This window comes from Cervus canadensis, chromosome 28 (genome assembly GCF_019320065.1).
Source record: "Cervus canadensis isolate Bull #8, Minnesota chromosome 28, ASM1932006v1, whole genome shotgun sequence".
NCBI lineage: Eukaryota > Metazoa > Chordata > Mammalia > Artiodactyla > Cervidae > Cervus > Cervus canadensis.
The window spans coordinates 12597671-12618744 of NC_057413.1; the positions used below are offsets into that span (position 1 = coordinate 12597671).

General features: G+C 39.1%; 1 protein-coding gene across 6 annotated transcripts in view; it reads left to right on the forward strand.

Annotated features, from left to right (window-relative positions):
• RNF144B (ring finger protein 144B) overlaps nucleotides 1-21074 on the forward strand; it is a 142026-nt gene that overhangs the window by 107209 nt on the left and 13743 nt on the right. For 5 of the 6 annotated variants that reach the window (XM_043449657.1, XM_043449654.1, XM_043449656.1 and 2 more), the window contains 2 exons: nucleotides 1198-1302; nucleotides 12128-12188. In XM_043449657.1, the coding sequence (XP_043305592.1) occupies nucleotides 1198-1302; nucleotides 12128-12188 (166 nt within the window). The remainder of the gene's footprint in view (nucleotides 1-1197; nucleotides 1303-12127; nucleotides 12189-21074) is intronic. The other variant, XM_043449659.1, reaches the window with a different exon arrangement.

A 21074-nucleotide genomic window follows, 5' to 3' on the forward strand; every position in this document is an offset into this window, starting at 1 on the left:
AAAAGTGACTTAAGAGGACTCTGCTCTCAGATATTGTCTATTTTCCGATTCATGCTAAATCATCTTTTATTCCCCAGTTCATACGAAATCACACGCATTTCCCCATTGTCTTTAAACATCGTTTGAAAGTACTTTTCCTGATTCCTCAGCATTCAGTTGCTTGAATTTAGCATAATTTACTGATGAGTTTTTCTATTTTGGATAATGAGGCTATTTTCTAGTTTTCTCTGTGATAAAAATGATTGACTCCTTGAAGAAGGGAATTTTTAAATATTTAGAGAGGAAAAAATTTGGTTTAAATGGTTTGGCTTAGTCATTAATTCATTAGTACATTGTAGCAGTAATTTCAGTCAGATAAACATTAATACATGATTATTTTTCTGAAGTAATAAAGTTGTGATAGTTCTAGTTTCAGATGGGGAAAATGCATAAAGATGGTCAATGAAAGGAAAAGACTTCACAATTATGTCATTAGGATCTATTTACTAGTTAAGCTTTTACCAGTGACACCAGTTTGTCCTTCATGTTGTACTACTTCTCTCTGGGTTTCTTATTTCCTATATATTTTTTTTTCTCAGATTCTACTCAAAACCACCCCCCCCCCCATTTTAGCATCTGCCAAGGCGCACAGTTCCTGGAGGGTCTCATTTGAGGGTCTCAATTTGAAGGGCTCAAATTGTCTTTGACATTTCCTTTTCCAGGTGTATTTGCTATTGAGAGTATTTGTAGATAAGCCAGTACCTTAATCTTATTTTGATTCTATTTGGTGAGCTTGACATGAATTCTGCTTCTGGACAGATTTGAGAGAGAGGACCACAGGGTAAAATTGGACCTGGGAAGTCACATGAGTTTTTTTTTTCTTTTTGAAGTACAGAGAAGGCTTTTGCCATTAGTGCAAAAAGAATGTTTCTCCTTTTCCCAATCTATGATGGATAAAATGTGTGAGCATACAGGAATTTGACTTGTTACCTTGGATAAACTCAGTATTCTTAGGATGAAGTCATACATAATTAATTACCTGTCTCTGCGTTCTTTCCAGAGTGATGGCACTTAGTATTCACACTCACGATAACTTTGGTTTCCTGAGTGCAGGAGCCCCAGTACTGCCAATTAAGGAAGAAGAGGCAGTGGCAGTTATATAACCTTGGGGCTTCTGTAATGTGGTGGGTAATTGTCTTTTTCCTTCTTAACTTCTAGTGTCTGAAACAGTACATGCAGCTGGCAATCCGAGAAGGATGTGGGTCTCCCATCACTTGCCCGGACATGGTGTGCCTAAACCATGGGATCTTGCAGGAAGCTGAGGTATGGATGGGTGCCCTGATCTTCCCTGTTTTCCTGTTGACATGATTTCCTAGGATCTTGGCTCTTTATGTACATCTCTACCAGGGAGTCTAGAAACAAAATACAGGGGTTAACTTTTTAAAGGAGTGCTTTATTGCTACATACCTTGGATTCTTTATAGAGGCTGTTAAAGCTGTTATTTACTTTGGTTCTATTTATAAATGCCCCCTGAGTGTTGAATAAGTTCTAGAATAGGCCAAGGTGCTAGAAGTCCAATTTGCCAAAGGTGAGCTTTGGAGGCTGAATAGTCAGGGGCCTGGGGATTTTTAATACTTCAAAGATAAACAGATGACTGATTAGCTGTAGTTATAGATAACATAAATTATTATGATTCTGCAGAGGTAGCCTGCATTGAACCAGTTCTAAAGAGCAGAGAAAGGCCTTTCATGCAGTGTTTATCAGGTATAGAAATGTGTTTTTTTGAGTGAGTTCTTCTCACTTTGACATGTCTCTTTGTTTTTTTAATCCCCATTTAATAGCTTGCCTTTAAATCAGCTTTTAGCTTTCAGGTTCTGCTCATTTCAAATCTTGTATACCTTCATGTAGTTGCTTTCTTATCCAGTATACTATCTAATACATTCAATAGATTTATAAAACTGAAGCTCAGAGGGTCTAAATAACTTGCTCAAGAGTGCATATCTAAAAGGCAAAAGAGTTAGAATTCCAATCCAGTTCTTTCTGACAGATTGCATGGCTTTAAAAGTAGAACTCAGTGGATAAATAGAGTGCAGAGTAAAGGTCTTGATAATTGAAAGTCCAATAGAATGCATATATGTGTGTAGGTATATATGTGTGGGTATATATGTACGTTCCTCTGTGCCTGTGTCTGTATGAAAGTGTGTGTATCCATCCATGTACATACACACATGCTCTTTATATATACAGATGTGCTTTTACATATATATATATCTCTTTCGTAAGTAAAGCAGTCAGAAAGATGGTTTAGACCCTTTTTAACCAGTCTGCATCTGGGTGCCCTGTGTGTACCTTACGAAATACCAAGTAAGTGATACAAGTGAGTGCGAAGTGATTTGAGCAGAAGAATAAAAGGAATACATATTGGTTTAGAAGTTGTTCATTTTAGGAAAGTCATGAAATAAATGGAATTTTTAAAACAAAGAGGTAGTATTGAATGGGTGAATCCTGTGGTGAGAAATGTTAACTTTTGTGTGAAAAATAGATGGGAGAAAATTAAGAGGGGGAAAGATTTGGTTATCTACCATGAATACTATTGATCTGTGCAACTTGGAAATGGTTTTTAAAAATGAGACCCAGGTTTGCAGGAGTGTCTTTCTAGACATGACCCTTCCAGGGAACATGCTTCCTTTTTGACTTGCTTCTGTGAGGTCTGATCAGTCAACAGATGTTTATTGAGTGTACAAAGTGCCAGGCTCTTTCCCGGTCAAGATAGAGAGGTGAATAAGATAGTCCCAATACTGTTCTCCTGGAGCTTCTGACTTCGAGGAGAGACATTCAACTGATAATGAGCCAGATAATTAATTATAAGAGTAAAAAGTGTGAGATGGAGCAGGCAGCAGGAGTTGTGTCTGCCGTGGAATCTTATTTAATTCTTGTGTGCAAAAGCTATTAAAACATAAATGAAGTGACCTTTCTGAACAAGCCTTTGAAATTAATTACAATCTCTTTTCTAGATAAGCCTACATGTGGCTATTTGCAGCTAATTAAAATTAGAAATTCATTCCTTTGATTGCCCTGATCACATTTTTCTTTTTTTTTTGCACTGATCACGTTTTAAGTACTTGGTTGCCACATGTGGCTAGTGGCTACCAGGTTGGACAGCACAGAATAGTACATTTCCCTCTTCGCAGAAAGGTCATTACATAGTGATGTTCTAGACTTTAAATGGATGGTAACCGTTAGCCACTGAGCCTTTGGATATCAAATGTTAGGGCTAATGTGTATAGATGAGTGACAGGCCATGGTTTGTCCCAAAGATCTCTAGAGCAGAGTCTCACTTTTCTGATTTTCTTAGTACAGACATTCTCTGGTCATCTTCCCGCATAGTTCTTTTCTCCTTCTTAATGTTGACTTTTCCCGCTGTTCACATTCTCATTTACACTTCCCTAGTGCTGATTCCATTTACCCAGTTTTACTTTAAAAACAGTTTTACTTTTAGGCTGCATTAAAAGCAAATAAACCCACAATGGCTCTTAAAAATGACAAAAGGATATCTGAAAAACAGCACAAAAACATACTCCAAACTAAACTATGGTATTTCTTATATTCTCCAAAGTGTGTTTCTCATTAGATGAGTAGCAGACACTCTGGGGCATTAAAGGACCATTTCTGTACTCATCGGTCTTGCTAAGAGCCTGCCTGAAGATGGGCGTGAATTGCAGTAATCAACTCTTCTTAACCAACTTGCCACTATTTTTTTTTCCCCAGAATGAAAAACAAATGCTGTGGTGGTGATTGTCTCTCATTTTTGGATTGAGAAATGAGTAGATTATAATGGAGCTGTCGGTGGCTTCATCAGTTTATATGGGGTGACTCTTTTCAAAGCAAATACCTCATACATATGAACTTGGGCTATACCGTCTGCCTGTCTGACTTGCTTGCCATCACACTTTTCTCATATACAGTTATTATAATACATAGTTCTTAATCTAGATATTATTGAGTCTATCACAATGGTACATCCAGATTGTGCTTCTCTGGATTCTGTCTCTGTGACTACTTTCCTATCATTTGTTTTTTAAACATTTATTTCTATAGGTAACACATAAATATACTTTGCTTGTTAAGAATAATTCTGGTTAAGGATGAGGTTCCCTTAGTGATGTGCCTGTTTGTATTATAATACATGATCCTTCACTTCTCATTTTCTTATAAAATGCATGGAAGTATAAAATTTTTCCTCTTCAAAGGACACCATGGATTTAAGCTCTTTCCTCTGAACGCTTTCCTATGTAGGTCTAGCCCACAGAGTTGACTCTGCTTCATGTATTTGTCTCCTGCAAGCTTTGATGCTTCCAAATTGGTTCAGCCGTGGCTCCCTTCACTTCAGTTTATCGGGAGTAGCTTCATCAGCAAAGGATTCAGTGCCCAATCCAAAACCTGTTTGCTTATGTAAGAAACAGTGGAAGAGGCAGCTCCCCTTCAATGTCATGGAAGCTGGAGGGAAGAAGTGACTGGAGCACTTGTGTCCTAGAGGTGCACCCACTGGGAGCCAGGGAAAAGGAAAACTTTCCTCTCTTGCATCATCTGGTCCTTCCAGCTGTTGCTCAGCAGTGTTTGATCCAGGAATCTTGTCCAACATGGAATTTTGAAAGGCAGGACACAGATGGTTGGTTCCGATAGCATTACTTCAGGCACAGCCTTTGCTTGAAGTTAGTAGCTCTGTTCAAAAGGCGGTGACTCACTCAAGAAGCAGCTTCCTTACTGTGTTAGGGAAGGAACATAACCATCACTTACAGGGAAAGCATGAACCATGTGTCTGGACCATGTCAGATTTGAGCAGCAAGCACATAAATGCCTACCATTACAGGACCTGAGAAGTGGGACTTTCTCCTGTTGCCAGCTTGTGATGGATGGCTGAGAACAGCTTCTCACTCACCCATCCTCCTTCCAAGTCCTAGGACACTGAAACAACCCGCCTTTACTCCTGGTGCTACAGCGTGCACCAGAGGGCGAATGGGTGCAGTTGTTCTTCTCAAGAACAGGGGCTTCAGAATCGCTATAGGAAGGGATTTAGGGTGGTACGCCATGGAAAGACTGGGATGGGGGGGTTGGGGGTGCCAAGAAATTTAAAGCTGCATTTGCAAAATAAACACAGTTTTTACTCATGAAAGTGAAAGTGTTAGTCGCTCAGTCATGTCTGACTCGTTGTGACCCCGTGGACTATAGTCCACCAGGCTCTCTGTTCATGGAATTCTCCAGGCAAGAATAGTGTAGTGGGTAGTCCATAGTATCTTCTTGACCCAGGGCTCGAACTCAGGTCTTCTGCTTTACAGGTGGGTTCTTTACCTTCTGAGCCACCAGGGAAGCCCCTTAGTTTTTACTCATATCACATGCTTATTTAGGGTGGTTTTGGTAAGTGAAATGAAAGTCGGTCAGTCGTGTCTGACTCTTTGTGACCCCCATGGACTATACAGTCCATGGAGTTCTCCAGGCCACTCCAGGAGTGGGTAGCTATTCCCTTCTCCAGGGGATCTTCCCAACTCAGGGATCGAACCCAGGTCTCCCACATTGCAGGCAGATTCTTTACCACTGGGCCGCCAGGGAAGCCTGAGGCCTCTGTAGAACAGGTGAAAAAAGAAGACCAAAAGCAGCCTCTTTCTGAGAGATTCCTGGTCCTGGAACTCCAGGTCTCCACCTTTCAGTTCCCCAAAGAGCCCTGCCTTCTGGCTCTAAGACAATGATGTCCTCTTGTTTTCCCAGCTATGATTTGATAGCTGGTTTGAGCTTGGTTTCCCTGGTGGCTCAGTGTAAAGAACCTGCCTGCCAATGCAGGAGATGCAGATTTGATCCCTGGGTCAGAAGATCCCCTGGAGAAAGAAATGGCAACCCATTCCAGTATTCTTGCCTGGGAAACCCCATGGACAGAGGAGCCTGGTGGGCTACAGTCCACGGGGTCGCAAAGGAGTTAGTAACTAAACAACAACAACAATAAGCTTAGTTTACTACAGTCAGATGAATGGGCAAATGTACTGGTTCTTATTTTCTGGGCTGTGATAGGAAACATTCTTAGTTTCTGTGTTAGTCAGATAGGGCACTTATCACAAGGCCAGTACTATTTCCCTTGTATTTTTTTGCGAGTCATGTGTATATGTGTGTTAGTTGCTCAGTCGTGTCTAACTCTTTGTGACCCCATGGATTTTAGCTCACCAGACTCCTCTGTCTGTGGAATTCTCCAGCCCAGAATACTGGAGAGGTTTGCCATTCCTTTCTCCAGGGAAGCTTCCCAACCCCAGGATCGAACCCAGGTCTCCCACATGTGGGCAGATTCTTTACCATCTGAGCGCAGTTCTTCAGAAATTGCTAAAACCTTAACATGCTGTCATGATCAATTCCATGGTCAATTCCATCTCTAGATATACTGATCTTTTGTATTCTGTGTTCAGTCTGTTCCTTTAATTTTTAAAAGCAACAGTAGCAGAAGTGTGCTTTAAAGGGTCAAATCTAAGAAAGGTCTGGCCTTTCCCGCCCCCCTTCTGTCTTACCTTTCCAGACCTTGATGGTAGTACATACATGAAAGCTGGTCCCCAGCTTTTGTGTTTTAACCATTTCACTTTTCCAAGTAAAAGACAGTATATACTGTATTTGTCAATGTAATGAGAAGACATTGCACTCTTAGCATAAACACTTCTCTGGCTAGCAGGCCTGTCTGCCCTCTCTTTTTCTTTGGTCTTTGTAGGGTTTGTGTCAGTGTAGGTAGTGATGCTTGCTCAAATATTATGGGATAGTCATAGTTAATAATGACACCCAAGGATGTGTCTTTTATTTCTTCCATTTGTGGATATTTGAGCTATCCAAAAGCACTCCACATATACATATATTCTGAATTCCCTGCTTATGCTCTGCTCTAGGTAGAGGGGATTGGAAAAGTGAAGACTTTCAGCCGAGTAGGAACTTAATAAGTATCCCCAGGTTTATTTTTAACAACAACAACAAAGACAGTGATTCGATGGCTACAGGTAATTAGTAGGTTTTTGTTGTTAATATTCTGATATTATTGTTTTTGTTCTATTACAATGAAACTGAATTTGCCTTTTCTTTGAATTAAGAATTTTTTTTCTGTAGTGATGAGGAGAAAACGTCATCTTTCATTCTTGGATAGGAGGAGGGATAAAATTTTTGTTTAACAGGTAGATTAGTACAAATTCCAAAGGAGAAATAATTAAAAATCACTTTCAATCAAGTGCAGGAATTTTTAGTAGTCGGTTTGAGGGGAATGTACCCTCAATATTTGAGAAGATACTTAGAAATTTTTGTTTCTGTTGCATGGATATGAGTCTGGTTAGTAATGGGTTAGAACTCACTCAATAAAATAAATACCATTAGTTCATACTGATCTAAATAAATAAATGAATAAACAAATACATGAGGGATAAGGCACAACCTTTCCTTATAATAGAATTCTAATTTACAAATGCAGAATGAGTGATAGAAATCAAAAATCATTATTAAACAAATGCCACAATAATAAGTATTATAGGCAATAATTATTTTTTTTTAAGTCTTACAGAATTTGTTAAAATATTGCTTCTGTTTTATGTTCTGGGTTTTTGGCTGTGAGGCATGTGGAATCTTAGCTTCCCAACCAGGGATTGAAGCTGCACCCCCCACATTGGAAGGGCCAAGTCCTAACCACTGGACCACAAGGGAAGTCCCTAGGCAAGAATTATTGATAAATACAGAAATTAGTAGGAAAACCTATGATGAGAAATGGGATATTTGTAGACTCAAAATATCTCCCTGCAAAATACTTGCTGGTTACAAAAGGTATGGAAATCTGACAGATACCACCTTGCTGTGCCACGCTAAGTCGTGGTCAACTCTCTGTGACTCTATGGACTGTAGCCCGCCAGGCTCCTCTGTCCCTGGAATTCTTCAGGCAAGAATCCTGGAGTGGGTTACCATTTCCTACTCTAGGGTATCCCAACCCAGGGATCGAACCTGGGTCTCCTGCATTACAGGCGGTTTCTTTGCAGTCTGAGCCACCTTCACCAAAATTAAAAAGTTAATATTGACAGTAACGAGACAGGTTGTCCTCATGTATCTCCTGATGGCCCAACATCACTTCTGTGATATTCTTGCTAAAAATGCACAACCTCAGCGTAATCATGAGAGAGAATCAGACAAACCCATGCTGGAGAATATTGTACAAAGTAAGTGGCCTGAACCCTTCAAACATGTCAAGGTCGTGAAAGTCAGAAAGATACCAAGAAACTGCCATAGATTGGAGAAGGTTAAGAAGACATGGCAACTAAATGCTAGGTGGTGTCCCAAATTGGATCTTGGACTGAAAAAAAAAAAACAGACATTACTGGGACAGTTTGTGAAGTTTGAATATGGCCCTCAGATTATTTTATATCAGTGTAAATTTCATTTTTTTAATAATTATCTGTGGTTATGTAACCAAGGTGCTCCTGTTAGGAGAAATTGAGGGAAATGACATTTAGGAACTCTATACAAGTTTTTGCAACTTTTTGTAAGTCTAAAGTTATTTCAAAATAAAAAGGTTAAAAAAAAATGTCCTGTTATGTCTTTGAATGATTTGGAATTGCTTTGTTCACAGGAAGAGGATAATTGAATACATAACACACCTTGTTATAATCTGTTCCATTATTCTCTAGGATTTCCGTTTTGCAATCAATTTTAGTGTCCCTGTGATTTCTTTCTTTTTTTAAGCAGTAGTTCCTTAACCTGTAGCCTGATTGAACCTTCAGTAATCATCCTAAACATTTATTTCAATTTTATAATTGTAAAAGACCTTAACTAGTGGTGACTTAGCTTCAGATCGCAATGGAACTGGGAATTTAATACTCTGAATCATCTTTTGTTTTTTTTAAACTAAAGTTTATACATACAAAGTTAAGTAAGTCAAAAAGAGAAAAGCAAATACTGTATATTAATGCATATATGTGGAGTCTAGAAAAGTGATATAGATGGTCTTGTTTGCAAGGCGGAAATAGAGACAGATGTAGAGAACAAACGTGTGGGTACTGTGGGGGAAGAGGAGGTGAGATGAATTGGGAGACTGACATAAATACTCTGTTGATATTATGCATAAAATAGATAACTAATGGAAACTGACTGTATAGCACAGTGAACTCTCCTCACTTCTCCATGGTGATCTAAATGGGAAGGAGATCCCAAAAGGGATATGTGTAAATGTATAGCTGATTCACTTTGCTGGACAGCAGAAGCTAACACAACATTGTAAAGCAAATATACTCTGATAAAAATTAACTTAAAAAAGAAAAACAGAAAATGTCAAAGTATATAAACACATTTCAGAAAATTAACTCTCATCTGTGAGATCTTACAGACATAAGATCAAGGAATAGATCTTTTTTAAAACCTATGTGTACATATTACCTCCTGAGTAATTTAAGTTCCTTGAAGGCAGCTTGTATCTCCTTTTGTATCCTAAGCTCCCAGCCAACACTTTACCCATAATAGACTCTCAGTGAGTATATGGAGCAGATATAAGTCTAGGAGGGAGGTGCTGGAGAAGAGAGTGGTGTGTTCTGTGTTAACTTGATTCCAAAAGGATCAAACAGCGTGAGAAGTGATGGAACTAACTCTTTGTGATCACAGATTTCAACAGAAAAATTGATTTACTGTGTTAAGGCCTAATTCCATACAAACTTTTGATCTGGAAAATAATGAAATAGATAAAAAGTAGAGGCAGAGACAAAAAAAGCTAGACACCTCTGACTTCCCTCTTAGCAGTAATGTGTGCTCAGATGAAATTTATCTTTCTAATATAAAATTAAATTTCCATCGCTACCATTGTTGACTTTTTTACTGCATTAATTTCTGTCATTTTTCTCATTAGAATTTCATCTCTGTCTGAAACATTATCTCATCTCTTGTTTGCTTTGTCTCCCATCAACTCTGTTGGACTTAGCTGTTGTATAAATTGCTTCTTATTGATCAGAATTTTTAGGGGTTTACTTTCAGGGGTTTGAAGGTCTTCATCAGTTCAGAATCTGTTTTAGGTGGTGGCGGGGCTTCCCTGGTGACCCGGTTGGTAAAGAATAGCCTGCAATGTGGGGGACCTGAGTTTGATCCCTGGGCTGGGAAGATCTCCTGGAGAAGGGAACCCTACCCACTCCAGCATTCTCGCCTGGAGAATTCCAAGAACTGTATAATCCATGGGGTCGCAAAGAGTCGGACACGATTGAGCGACTTTCACTTTCACAGGCAGAGTACAAGACTGTCATATACAATCAGAGACCTTAAGTGGGTTCTGGGTGGGGGGGGGTGGTTGTTAAAAATAGGTTTCTAAAATATCACTAAGGTCTCTTGGGTCCAGATGACATCATCCCCCAAGTACCCTTGGCCCCCACATTAATGTACGATTAGATTATTTGTCCTCCACCTGCAGTGAATTAGTGACTAAGTCAAGAATTTTACTGATTTCTTAATATCTCTCTTCACAAGCCTGTACCTTCTGTTTCCATAACTGCATTTTATTTGAGACTCCTTTGTCCTTCAGGAAAGAGGTCCAGATAGTATTATAACAGATGAAGCAATACTGACTTTCAATATGATAAAAGCCTAACTGTATTTTTAAAAAATTAGGGAAAACCAATATCACATAAAATTAACCATAATCAAGCTAATGAGCTTTTATTTAAGGTGCCAGATTGAAAATGCAACGTCTTCCCCCTCCCCAATGGAGAAAAATGTTATGATTAAGTTTATGTTTTACCCGATTTTAGTTGGCACATAGAAGGCTTAACTTGCCTATTTTGTTGTTCTTCATACATTTTAGCTAACTTAGCTTGATTCCTTTACAGAATAAACAGATAGATTTTTTTTTTTGTGAGGAGGAGAATTAGATATTCATTACCTTTTAAAATGTATTATGGTTGTTAAATACTATGTTAGATACCTTATTTTTAAACTCAGGTTTTCTCAAAGCAAACTGCCATTAGTTGCAAGAGCTTTTATCTAGATAGATTTTATAGCAAAAGTATGTCATGTTTTACAGTTGCAATTTCCAAGGCTAAGGCTATGTGCTTTATCAACTTGATGAATGTCTGAAAACCTAAAGCCCTTTGATTTTTCTCAGTTGTAAGTCTTTTAAGCAATGTCAATATATTTATATGTTGACGTCAGTGGAATTATTATTTTTAGAATGCCGGTTTAAGAGCAGTTTGCGTTTCCTGCATCTGCCTTTGAAATGCAATTTAAAATGATTAATCTGAAATGTCATTTAGTTAGATATGAATCACTGTTGTTTATTAGTGCCATCTGAAATGGAAATGGGCGCTTAGCCACAAGAAATATCTTTAGGCATGTCTTCTCTGCCAGGGCATGGATGACAATGAATGATCATCGGAGGCCTGTGAAGTGATGTTCGTCAAAAGAAATGGTGTTTCTATTGCTTAGAAAGTACTGTTCCCTAGCTGATGAATGAAGTTATGTTATTCCTGAGGTAGTATCTGCCTGATCTTAGTTTTTCAAAGTTTTAAAGCTAGAACTGTAATCTTTTTTTCTTTTTTGATAGAAACCCCAGCTACTTCCTGCACTCAAATCATCAGGCTTTATTTAAGGAATGGTGCTTAGTAGGTTAAGATGAAAATCTTTTTAAAATGTCTTAAGTGAAGAGAGAAAAGGAGCATTGTTTCTGTATGTGCACAGATAATTTGCAAAGTCCAAATGTTTGGTCTTGTTTGTTGTTGTTTAGTCCCTAAGTTGTGTCCGACTCTTTTGTCACTCCATGGACTGTAGCCCACCAGGCTCCTTGGTCCCTGGGAATTCTCAGGCAAGAATACTGGAGTGGGTTGCCAATTCCCACTAGTCTCGATTCTGATAAAAGAATGGAAGATGGTCACTGAGTTCTGTCACTGATGCCTTGAGCAGGGAACCCTAACCATGGCTGAGGATTGGGGATGATTTGGGAACTGCTGCTTCTGTTAAGTGCATGAACAGTATAAGGAAAAAGAAACTTGCAGACAGCTGGTATAGAGAAGATATTGTAAACCAGATAAGAAAAAGGAATCATAAAAAGACTGGTAACTTGGGGCTCTGTGATGAAAGTAAGGAAAGAAGTGAAATCTCATCTTTTGAATATCTCTGGTTTCAGATTGCCTGTTTGGTACCTGTGGATCAGTTTCAGCTTTATCAGCGGTTAAAATTTGAACGAGGTATGTACATGCTCCTCTTTTTATCCTGATGGTGGATGTGGTTTACATGTGTCCTCTTTACACTAACCTGTGTGTAAGATTAAGGCAGCTGTGAGCTGTCAGCAAAGCCACAAGGGTACTCAGAAAAAGGCAAACTGTAATTGCAACATAAAATTTTGACTTTCTCAACCACAGCCAGAAAAAAATGCAGACTAGCAGGAAATGGAACTTGCCTTATGTTGGTTGTTGTGTATTTTTAATTGGGCTTATGTGATAGAAGTTCTGCAAAAGTTAAATAGTTTCATGATAACAGCATGACAAATAGAAATGAAGTGAAGTCACTTCAGTCACTCAGTCGTGTCCAACTCTTTGCACCCCCATGGTCTTTACAGTCCGTGGAATTCTCTAGGCCAGAATACTGGAGCGGGTAGCCTTTTCCTTCTCCAGAGGATCTTCCCAACTCAGGGATTGAACCCAGGTCTCCTGCATTGCAGGCGAATTCTTTACCAACTGAGCCACAAGGGAAGCCCATGACAAATAGAAAGTGATCCTCAAAATGAGTATTACCACCACTTTCCCTGCTTTCGAAGATCACTTCAGAAACATTAATCCACCCAAACATTTTCACTGCTCATTGTGATATTCACTGTCCTTCTGATTGTACTTGTAATCATAGCCGGTGGCTGAGTATATCATTCTAATGCCATTTGCAATTGCGTGCTAAGTGGCTTCAGTAGTGTCGGACTCTTTGCGATCCTATAGACCATAGCTGCCAGGCTACTCGGTCTATGGCGATTCTCCAGGCAAGGATACTGGAGTGGGTTGCCATGCCCTCCTCCAGGGGATCTTCCCCACCCAGGGATTGAACCCATGGCTCTTACTGTCCCCTGCACTGGCAGGCAGGTTCTAGCGCCACCTGAGGAGCCCTGCTATTTACAATGTATTGGACTAATTTTCTTTCTGATCTTAGACTTAGGGTAATTTATCTAGCTTTTCTATTTGTATTGCTTTTTTATCTGTAGGAATCTCTCTCTCTCTCTCTCTTTTTTTTTTTTTGGTATGTTTTTCCATATCTGAGAAGTAGGAGAAGATTGTTTGCCCTGGGAATCACAGGACTTGTATAAATCTCATCAAGTATATAGCATAAACTCTAACGTGAACATCCAGTTTTCCTGATTGCTAGCTTTTGAATCTGAATTAATAAAGTCCAGAGGTAAGAGAGTAAGGAAAGGAGTGAACTTTTTTTTTTTTTAATGTGCCAGTAAATTTGGTAAACACAATTTATCTCGTTTAATTTTTGCAATTACCCTGGCAGATAATTGTTATATGAAAACAGAAAGAGAACCATGTGGAGCATAAAGGGGGAGTACTTGCAGGAGAATCACAGGATGGCATTCACTGCCTTTGACCAGTGTTTGGTTCAGTCTCATAGGCTTATTTTTTTTCAGCAAGCCAAAAGCAGATTCATCTTTCATGGATAGATCATTTAACTAAATGTATAAGACTGGTATATTAAGGTGGAATTTATTAAAAAATTCTTGGACTGCATTGCTTTGAATTGCACTTTTGCCCTCTTCCATGTGCTTATGCTCTGTCGTGTCTGACTCTATGTGACCCTGTGGACTATAGCCCACCAGGCTCCTCTGTCCATGGGATTTCCCAGGCAAGAATACTGGAGTGGGTTGCCCCATTTTCTCCTCCAGGGGATCTTCCTAACCCAGGGATCGAACCTGAGTCTTCTGCATTGACAGGTTGATTCTTTACCACTGAGCCAGTAAAGAACATAATTTATGAGGCAACAGAGTGGGGAGTGTTTTGAGTTCAAGTAAGACTAGTCCATCATAAAAACTTACATACTAAAGCGAAATGTTGTCCCCTATTCCCCAGAGGCAATAACAAGGGACAGTTTTATAGGATATTTGCTAATCTAATTGATATAAAAACTTTGCAGTCTCAAAGCAACTTATAGGAAGACGCAAATACGATGTTGTGGAACATGCTGTCAGAACCAGCAGAATCAGACAAACTTTAGGTTTAATGGATGAAGACATAGGGCTGATACACTGTCTATACTCTCCTGTGTGGATTCTGAGCTAACCAGAGGAATTAATGATGGTGTAGTTTATATATTGGCCCTCCCTAATCCATCCACGTGGGCTGGTTAGGTTGAGCATCACATGCTGATGAACGGTGTCATCACATGCTAATGTAGCATTGTAGCTGATGTAGCTGTGATGCATTGTAGCATCACATGCTGATGAAGGGTGTCAAACATCTGCCCTGACATTCTCTCACTTTATCCCAATATCCTCCACTATATAAATACATTACTGCTGGAATAAAGGTATTCATCCTGTGGATGGATGTGGCTGGTAACCAGTGCCATGATTGGAGGGCTCTTACCTAGAGAAAGTCTAAGGAGGTAGGTTGGATTTTCAGACTTCTTGAATGGTGAGACCTGTAAGTCTCACTAGTCCCATCAGTAACCAGGGCTCAGCCTGTCTTTAGGGTTCCCTTGTTCCCGATGCCCCTCTCCTTCTCCATGACCATCACACCCCCCCACCTACTGCCCCATCTGTCAGTTGCAGGCCTCATTGTTTACAAACATTTTATTAGATAAAACGTCTTTTTTGTGATTCATTAGACAAATTCTAATAGTACCAGGCATTAAAGCTTTCTGTAAGTTGGTTCTCATGGATGAATATAAATTTTTAGTGCATCCTAAAAATAGTGGGAATGCTGGCTCTACCCCTTACTATACTGTGTAACCTAATTTCTGTACCTCAGTTTTTTTCATCTGTAAAATGGGAATATTAATAGTCCCTATGCCATGGGTTTGAGATGAGCATTAAGTGAATTAAGAAAGTTGGAGAAAATGAGACTTGCCTAGGACCATACAGGTGTGTCTCAGCTTCCTCATCTATAAAATTTTTTGAGTTGGATAATTTTTTTAAAATTTTATTTTTTGGCTGTGTGGCATGTGGGCTCTTAATTCCTGGACCGGGGATCAAACCCATGCCCCCTGCATTGGAAGCATGGAACCTGAACCACTGGACTACTAAAGAAGTCCCTATACTTTTTACTGGAGTTAAAACCATCATTAAATTTACCATCTCACCCATTTTAGGTGTGTAATTCAGTGTCCTTAAGAATATTTACAATGTTGTACAGCCATCACCACTATCTATTTGCAAGACTTTGATCATCCCAGGCAGAAATGCTGTAACAACTGAACAGTAACTTCCTTCCCCACTTCTCCCAGCCCCTGATAATGTCTAATCTACTTTCTTTTCTGTGAATTTGCCCTGTCTAGATATTTTATGTAAGTGGAATCACACGATATTTTCTTTTGTGTCTGGCTTATCTCCATCCACGTTGTAGCATGTATCAGGACTTCGTATCTTTCTATGGCTGAATAATATTCCATTGTGTATACATACATACCACTTTTTGTGTATCTCTTCATCTGTTGATGGACACTTGGTTGTTTCTTCTTTTTGGCTATTGTGAATCATGCTGCGTGAACACTGGAGCACAAATAATTGTTCAAGACTCTGCTTTCCATTCTTATGGGTATACAGCTAGCAGTGGAATTGCCAAGTCATAGGACAAGTCAGGAACTGCCAAACTGTAAAACTCTGTAATTTAATTAGACGTTTATACTATTTTAAGGGTTTCCCTTGTGGCTCAGCTGGTAAAGAATCTACCTGCAATGTGGGAGACCTGGGTTCATTCCCTGGGTTGGGAAGATCCCCTGGAGAAGGATAAGGCTACCCACTCCAGTATTCTGGCCTGGACAGTCCACAGGGTTGCCAAGAGTCAGATACAACTGAGCGACTTTCATTTCACTATTTTAAAGTATGGAAGTATTTTAAATTTGGAAGTATGTTAAATCTGGTTCCATTGTTTCAGCTCCCTCATTTTTAATAAAAAAGGAGACTGAAACCTGGGAGCATTTTGATCTTAGGTGATTTTGGAAGGCAATTTGTAATCATGTAATTCTTCCTTAGCATCCATTATAAATAATTATTTTTAGAGAAAACATTCCACATAAGAATAAGTTTGTTAATACATGCTACTAACATATAATGTCCTTTACTTGACTGGGATAATCTTTATCTGAATGGTATACCTCTTTTTTACCATATGAATATGAATAAGCTTCATATTCACCTCAAACTCAACACTTCTCAGCTAAGTGACTTTGAGGTCTATGTCAAGAAAATATTTTATGTGGAACTGTTTAAGAGGGGATCTTGAAATGTATTAAATTCTAATATTATGAATAGGTTAAATTAACTAATGGAAAGTAAAATTCATTGGCTGGACTCTGAGACAGAATTGGAGAGACTGTTTGTACTCTGAAAAAAATGTAGAATCAGATTAGTGGCATCTCTGTATCTTAGTAAGAAAAATTATCTTCTGTTTTGTCCAATTCTTATTGACTGCCAATGTGAAAAACTGACTCATTGGAAAAGACCCTGATGCTGGGGAAGATTGAAGGCAGGAGAGGGGGACACCAGAGGATGAGATGGTTGGATGGCATCACTGACTCGATGGACATGAGTTTGAGCAAGTTCTGGGAGTTGGTGATGGACAGGGAAGCCTGATGTGCTGCATTCCATGGGATCTCAAAAAGTTGGACATGACTGAGCAACTGAACTAACTGACCAAGTTCTTTTTTAAGTTTTAACTTGTCATCCAGTGTTTTAATTTTCTTTTACCTTATGTTACACATCTGATTAGCTTCTCTTTTGTGTCTTTGTTTTCATGTGCATCTTTGAGGGGAAAATCTTTTGAATAGGAACAGTCCCTCGTCATCACTCTTTCCACAAAGCAGAGAAACGTCACTTGGCATTGATGAATTATTCTGTGGATCCACTTTCCATCCATCTGTGATTTTTCCATTGGCTACTTCTGTGTTTGTGGGTTTTCTTTTCTGTGTCTGTCTTCCAATATTAACAAAGGAAAGGGAATACTAAGCTTGGCATGTGTTAGTGATTATTGCTTTACTTTCTACTGGTCCTCAAAGCACATGTCTGATTAAACTAGAATTTTGTTTGTCTCTTGTTTCCATAACTTACTTTTTCAAGTTAGTTTTTTTTTGAAAGCTGGGTTAAGATTATCCGTCTCTAGGCCTTAAGCATTTTTTTTTTAAATTTTTGTCACCCTTTTTACTTACTGTAATTGCTAGTTGCTTCAATTCCTTGGTTGGAGAAGGAAATGGCAGCCTACTGCAGTATTCTTGCCTGGAAAATCCCATGAACTGAGGGTCCTGGTAGGCTACAGTCCATGGGGTCGCAAAGAGTCGGACACGACTGAGCGACTTCACTTCACTTCACTTCAATTCCTTGGTAGATGAATGTGTCTGTTCTTGATATTTGCATTATCATAGACTGGAAACAGGGGGTTTCCCTGTTGGCTCAGTGGTGAAGAATTTGCCTGCCAATACAGGAAACATGGGTTCCATCCCTGGGTCAGGAAGATCCCCTGGAGAAGTAATTGGCAACCCACTGCAGCATTCTTGCCTGGGAAATCCCATGGACAGAGGATCCTGGCAGGATACACAGTTCATGGGGTCCCAAAGAGTCGGACGTGACTTAACTTAGCCACTGAAGAACAACAAAGAGTGGTTACAAACTGGTACAAATGGTTTAAGTGCCATTGTTATTCTCCGTCTTAAAAAAGTGAATACAATAGGAATTTATTTTCCTGTTATCATCTGTTAATCCTACTGCATTCACTCATGTATTCAATGTGTGCTTATTTATGTACTGAGCATCTGTCATGTGCCAGGTACAACTCTAGACGTGCTTTCAAGCTCTGGTTCCATCTTTCTTTGAAAGTTCTTTTGTTCTCAGCTTTTCCCTCAAGCCTCCTTTCATTTTTGAGCCTTAACCTTTATGAGATGGCTCTTCGAATTTCATCTCACTCTTGTGTTTGTCCTTGGTAAAATGTTTCTACTCCATCTTTTCTAATTATTAAAGTCTCTTCTCACCAGAGTGCCCTGCATAGCTATTTGGTTTCTTTTAGCATTTTTGGTTGAAGACTGGGTGATACTGAATGACTTAATCATCAGGTCAGTTTTATTTTTTAACACCTCCCATCTCTCATTAGTCACCTTCCTTTTCATAGTTTCTGATCACAAGCTCATTCTTATCATCTCTCTGTGTGTTTTCTTTCTAAGTCTGATTTCCTGGTGTTTCATGGTAAATGTGTGACTAAGTCTTGGGTTTCCTTCCCAAGCCATCTTATGCTTTCACATGGTAACCCTTTCTCCTCAGCTTCACCCTCCCGTTCTTTTTTGTTGATCAGTTTTAAACCTAAAACAGTCTCTAGATGTTTTCAGCTCTGCTCTGAAAAGCTGAAGTGTCTTTAAGAAATGATACTTATGAGTAGGTTGGGTGAAATTTCTAAAGGGACCGGAATAAGAGGCACAGTGTTTGTTAGTATTTGCCTCGTCCTATCTGTCCGTCCATTTCCACATCTATAAGTTGAGGATAATAATGGAAGGATTGTCCCGGGGCTGCTGCAGGGAATACATGAGTTAACACTGTGTATGTCACAGTGTGTTTTCAATATATTATTGCTGTCTTTACTGTTATTCTTCATTTATTGTTATTTTTCATTACTGTTACTGCCATCTCCAAATCTTGTCCCCAGTTTTTTCTGAACTAAACTAAGAAAGCATCTTCCAGAATCCAGATCATACCTTGGATTGAATACACAATTATATCACTGCGTTTTCATCTTAATTCAAATCTTTTTCAGTGTGTTTCCACCCTTATTTGTCCTAGTTTCTATAGCATTGTATAGAAGCTTGATAATCAAGGCAAATTCCTTACCCCATCTATCATAGCAGTTTCCTTCACACAGTATATTCTTACTGAAAGCATGAATTCACCTCCAAGGAGATCATGACTTGCTGAGATGGAGCATTTGAAGTTGTTGCTTCAAAGATAAAAGTCATGGAGGGGGTTCGGGATGGGGAATCCATGTAACTCCATGGCTGATTCATGTCAATGTATGACAAAACCCACTACAATATTGTAAAGTAATTAGCCTCCTACTAATAAAAATAAATGGGAAAAAAAAAGTCATGGAGGGATACAGCATGAGTTTGTACATAAATAATTACATTCTTGGAGTAAAAAAGGCCTGATCCTATCATATACTCACTAACCATGTGTTATGCAAACTTCGAATTTCTGTTGGTCTCAACTTAACAGCTTTAGACTAGATAACCTCAAAAGTAGTTTCCAAGTTTGAAATTCTGTTGTTCTCATCAGCTATCTTGAGAGCAACTCTTCTGCTGTTGGCCACCTCTGTTTGGGTATATTTACTGTGGCAGATGTTAATTCCAATCAGTTTAGTTTAATTGCATTTTAACTATCTGCAGACCTTTGTTCTTTGAGATAGCAGAAAGCAAATTAATTTTGGCATAATTAAAAATGCAGTGGGTCATAAAAGTTAAAACAGTTTGATTTATCTCAGCTGATAATTAAATTAGCTTGAGTGCATAGTGTTTCCCACAATAATAAAATTTCATACCATGTCTTTTTTGGCACAGCCTCACAGTAGAAGACAGCAGAAAAACCACTCGTGTCAGCTGAGAGGATATATAACCAAATAAAAAGCAAGCTTCACATATCTAGTTCTAGGTGGGAAATCCAAAGGTCTGAAATTTAGTTTCTGAAAACTAAAAACAATTAGTGGGCTCAGACATGGTCTTTAGGTTTCATGGCAGTTTTATTTTCTTGGAATGTTTTTATGTCCTAATAATTGTCAGAGTACACAAGTACAAAATAGTTTTAAATAGCATTTCCTGCCTTGCGTAATTTACATGAACAAGCAGAATCTGAAGATCAAATAGTCCTGAGGCTTTACTTCAGTAATCAATTCTAATTTTCATAAGTAAATTCCAGTTTGTCTATGACTTCATCTATCTCTGCTGTGAGTCTGCTACTTTTAAATCATGTTCATATTAACGTGTTGGAGGCACTATTCTCTTTTTCTAGATTTCTGAGCTTTGGCTCATCTCAAGGTTACAGAAAGCTTTCATTACTGCTGATACAGAAGAATTTAGTTGAATATGCATCAGTTCCTTTTTTTTTTTTTCTATCTTTGGAATAGAAATTGGGAGGAGGAAGAAGCTGAACCTTAAATGTTTTGGATAATGTGCATTTTGTTTATCTACATAACAACTGTGTTTCCTGAGCCAAAAGCCAGGAGGTAGAACTGAATTCATAGTAGCACTAATAAAAAGTGTTTTAGAAAGTCCTGCATTATTCCTGGGGGCTTTTCTCCGCTTCAGACTCCCCTCAGATAGTTGGTGTGGAGGAGAGAGGGAGGAGAAGACGGCGTCTGCTCATGTGACAGTGCTTTGGCCACCACCTGCTGTCCATTAATCTGCCCTTTTTGGCTTGGGTTCTGGGAAGTCCTGTTAGCTGCCAGGGCTGCCGATGTCTGATGCTTCTTCAGCGTTTTTCTCTTTTCTACCAGCTTGGCTTCTCGGGCCTACTGGAACCACAAGGTATATGAAGCAAAATGAAGCTCGTATTGGAATTATAATAATTTTTTTAAAAAAGCAAAGCAACTCTTTTAGCTTCTACTGACTTTTATCTATCGTTGCTGCTCTTGTGGGAGCCTGGCTGAAGGACCATCTGAAGGACGGGCGCCATGCTGCGCTCCGTTACCTTCTCAGTGTAACCTGGCCAGACTGGTGTGTGCAGATCCCCGTCCCATCGTGGGATGCTCTTCTCCAGGAGACTCAAAGATGCCCTAGACAAGTGTCTCTCTCTGGAGAGTTGTGTCTTTTCTCTCAGTGCGGGGCTGAACAATATAGAGCCTTAACATTGTCAGTTATGTACCATCATAGTGATCGCTGTTTTCTGTGGCTCCGACTCT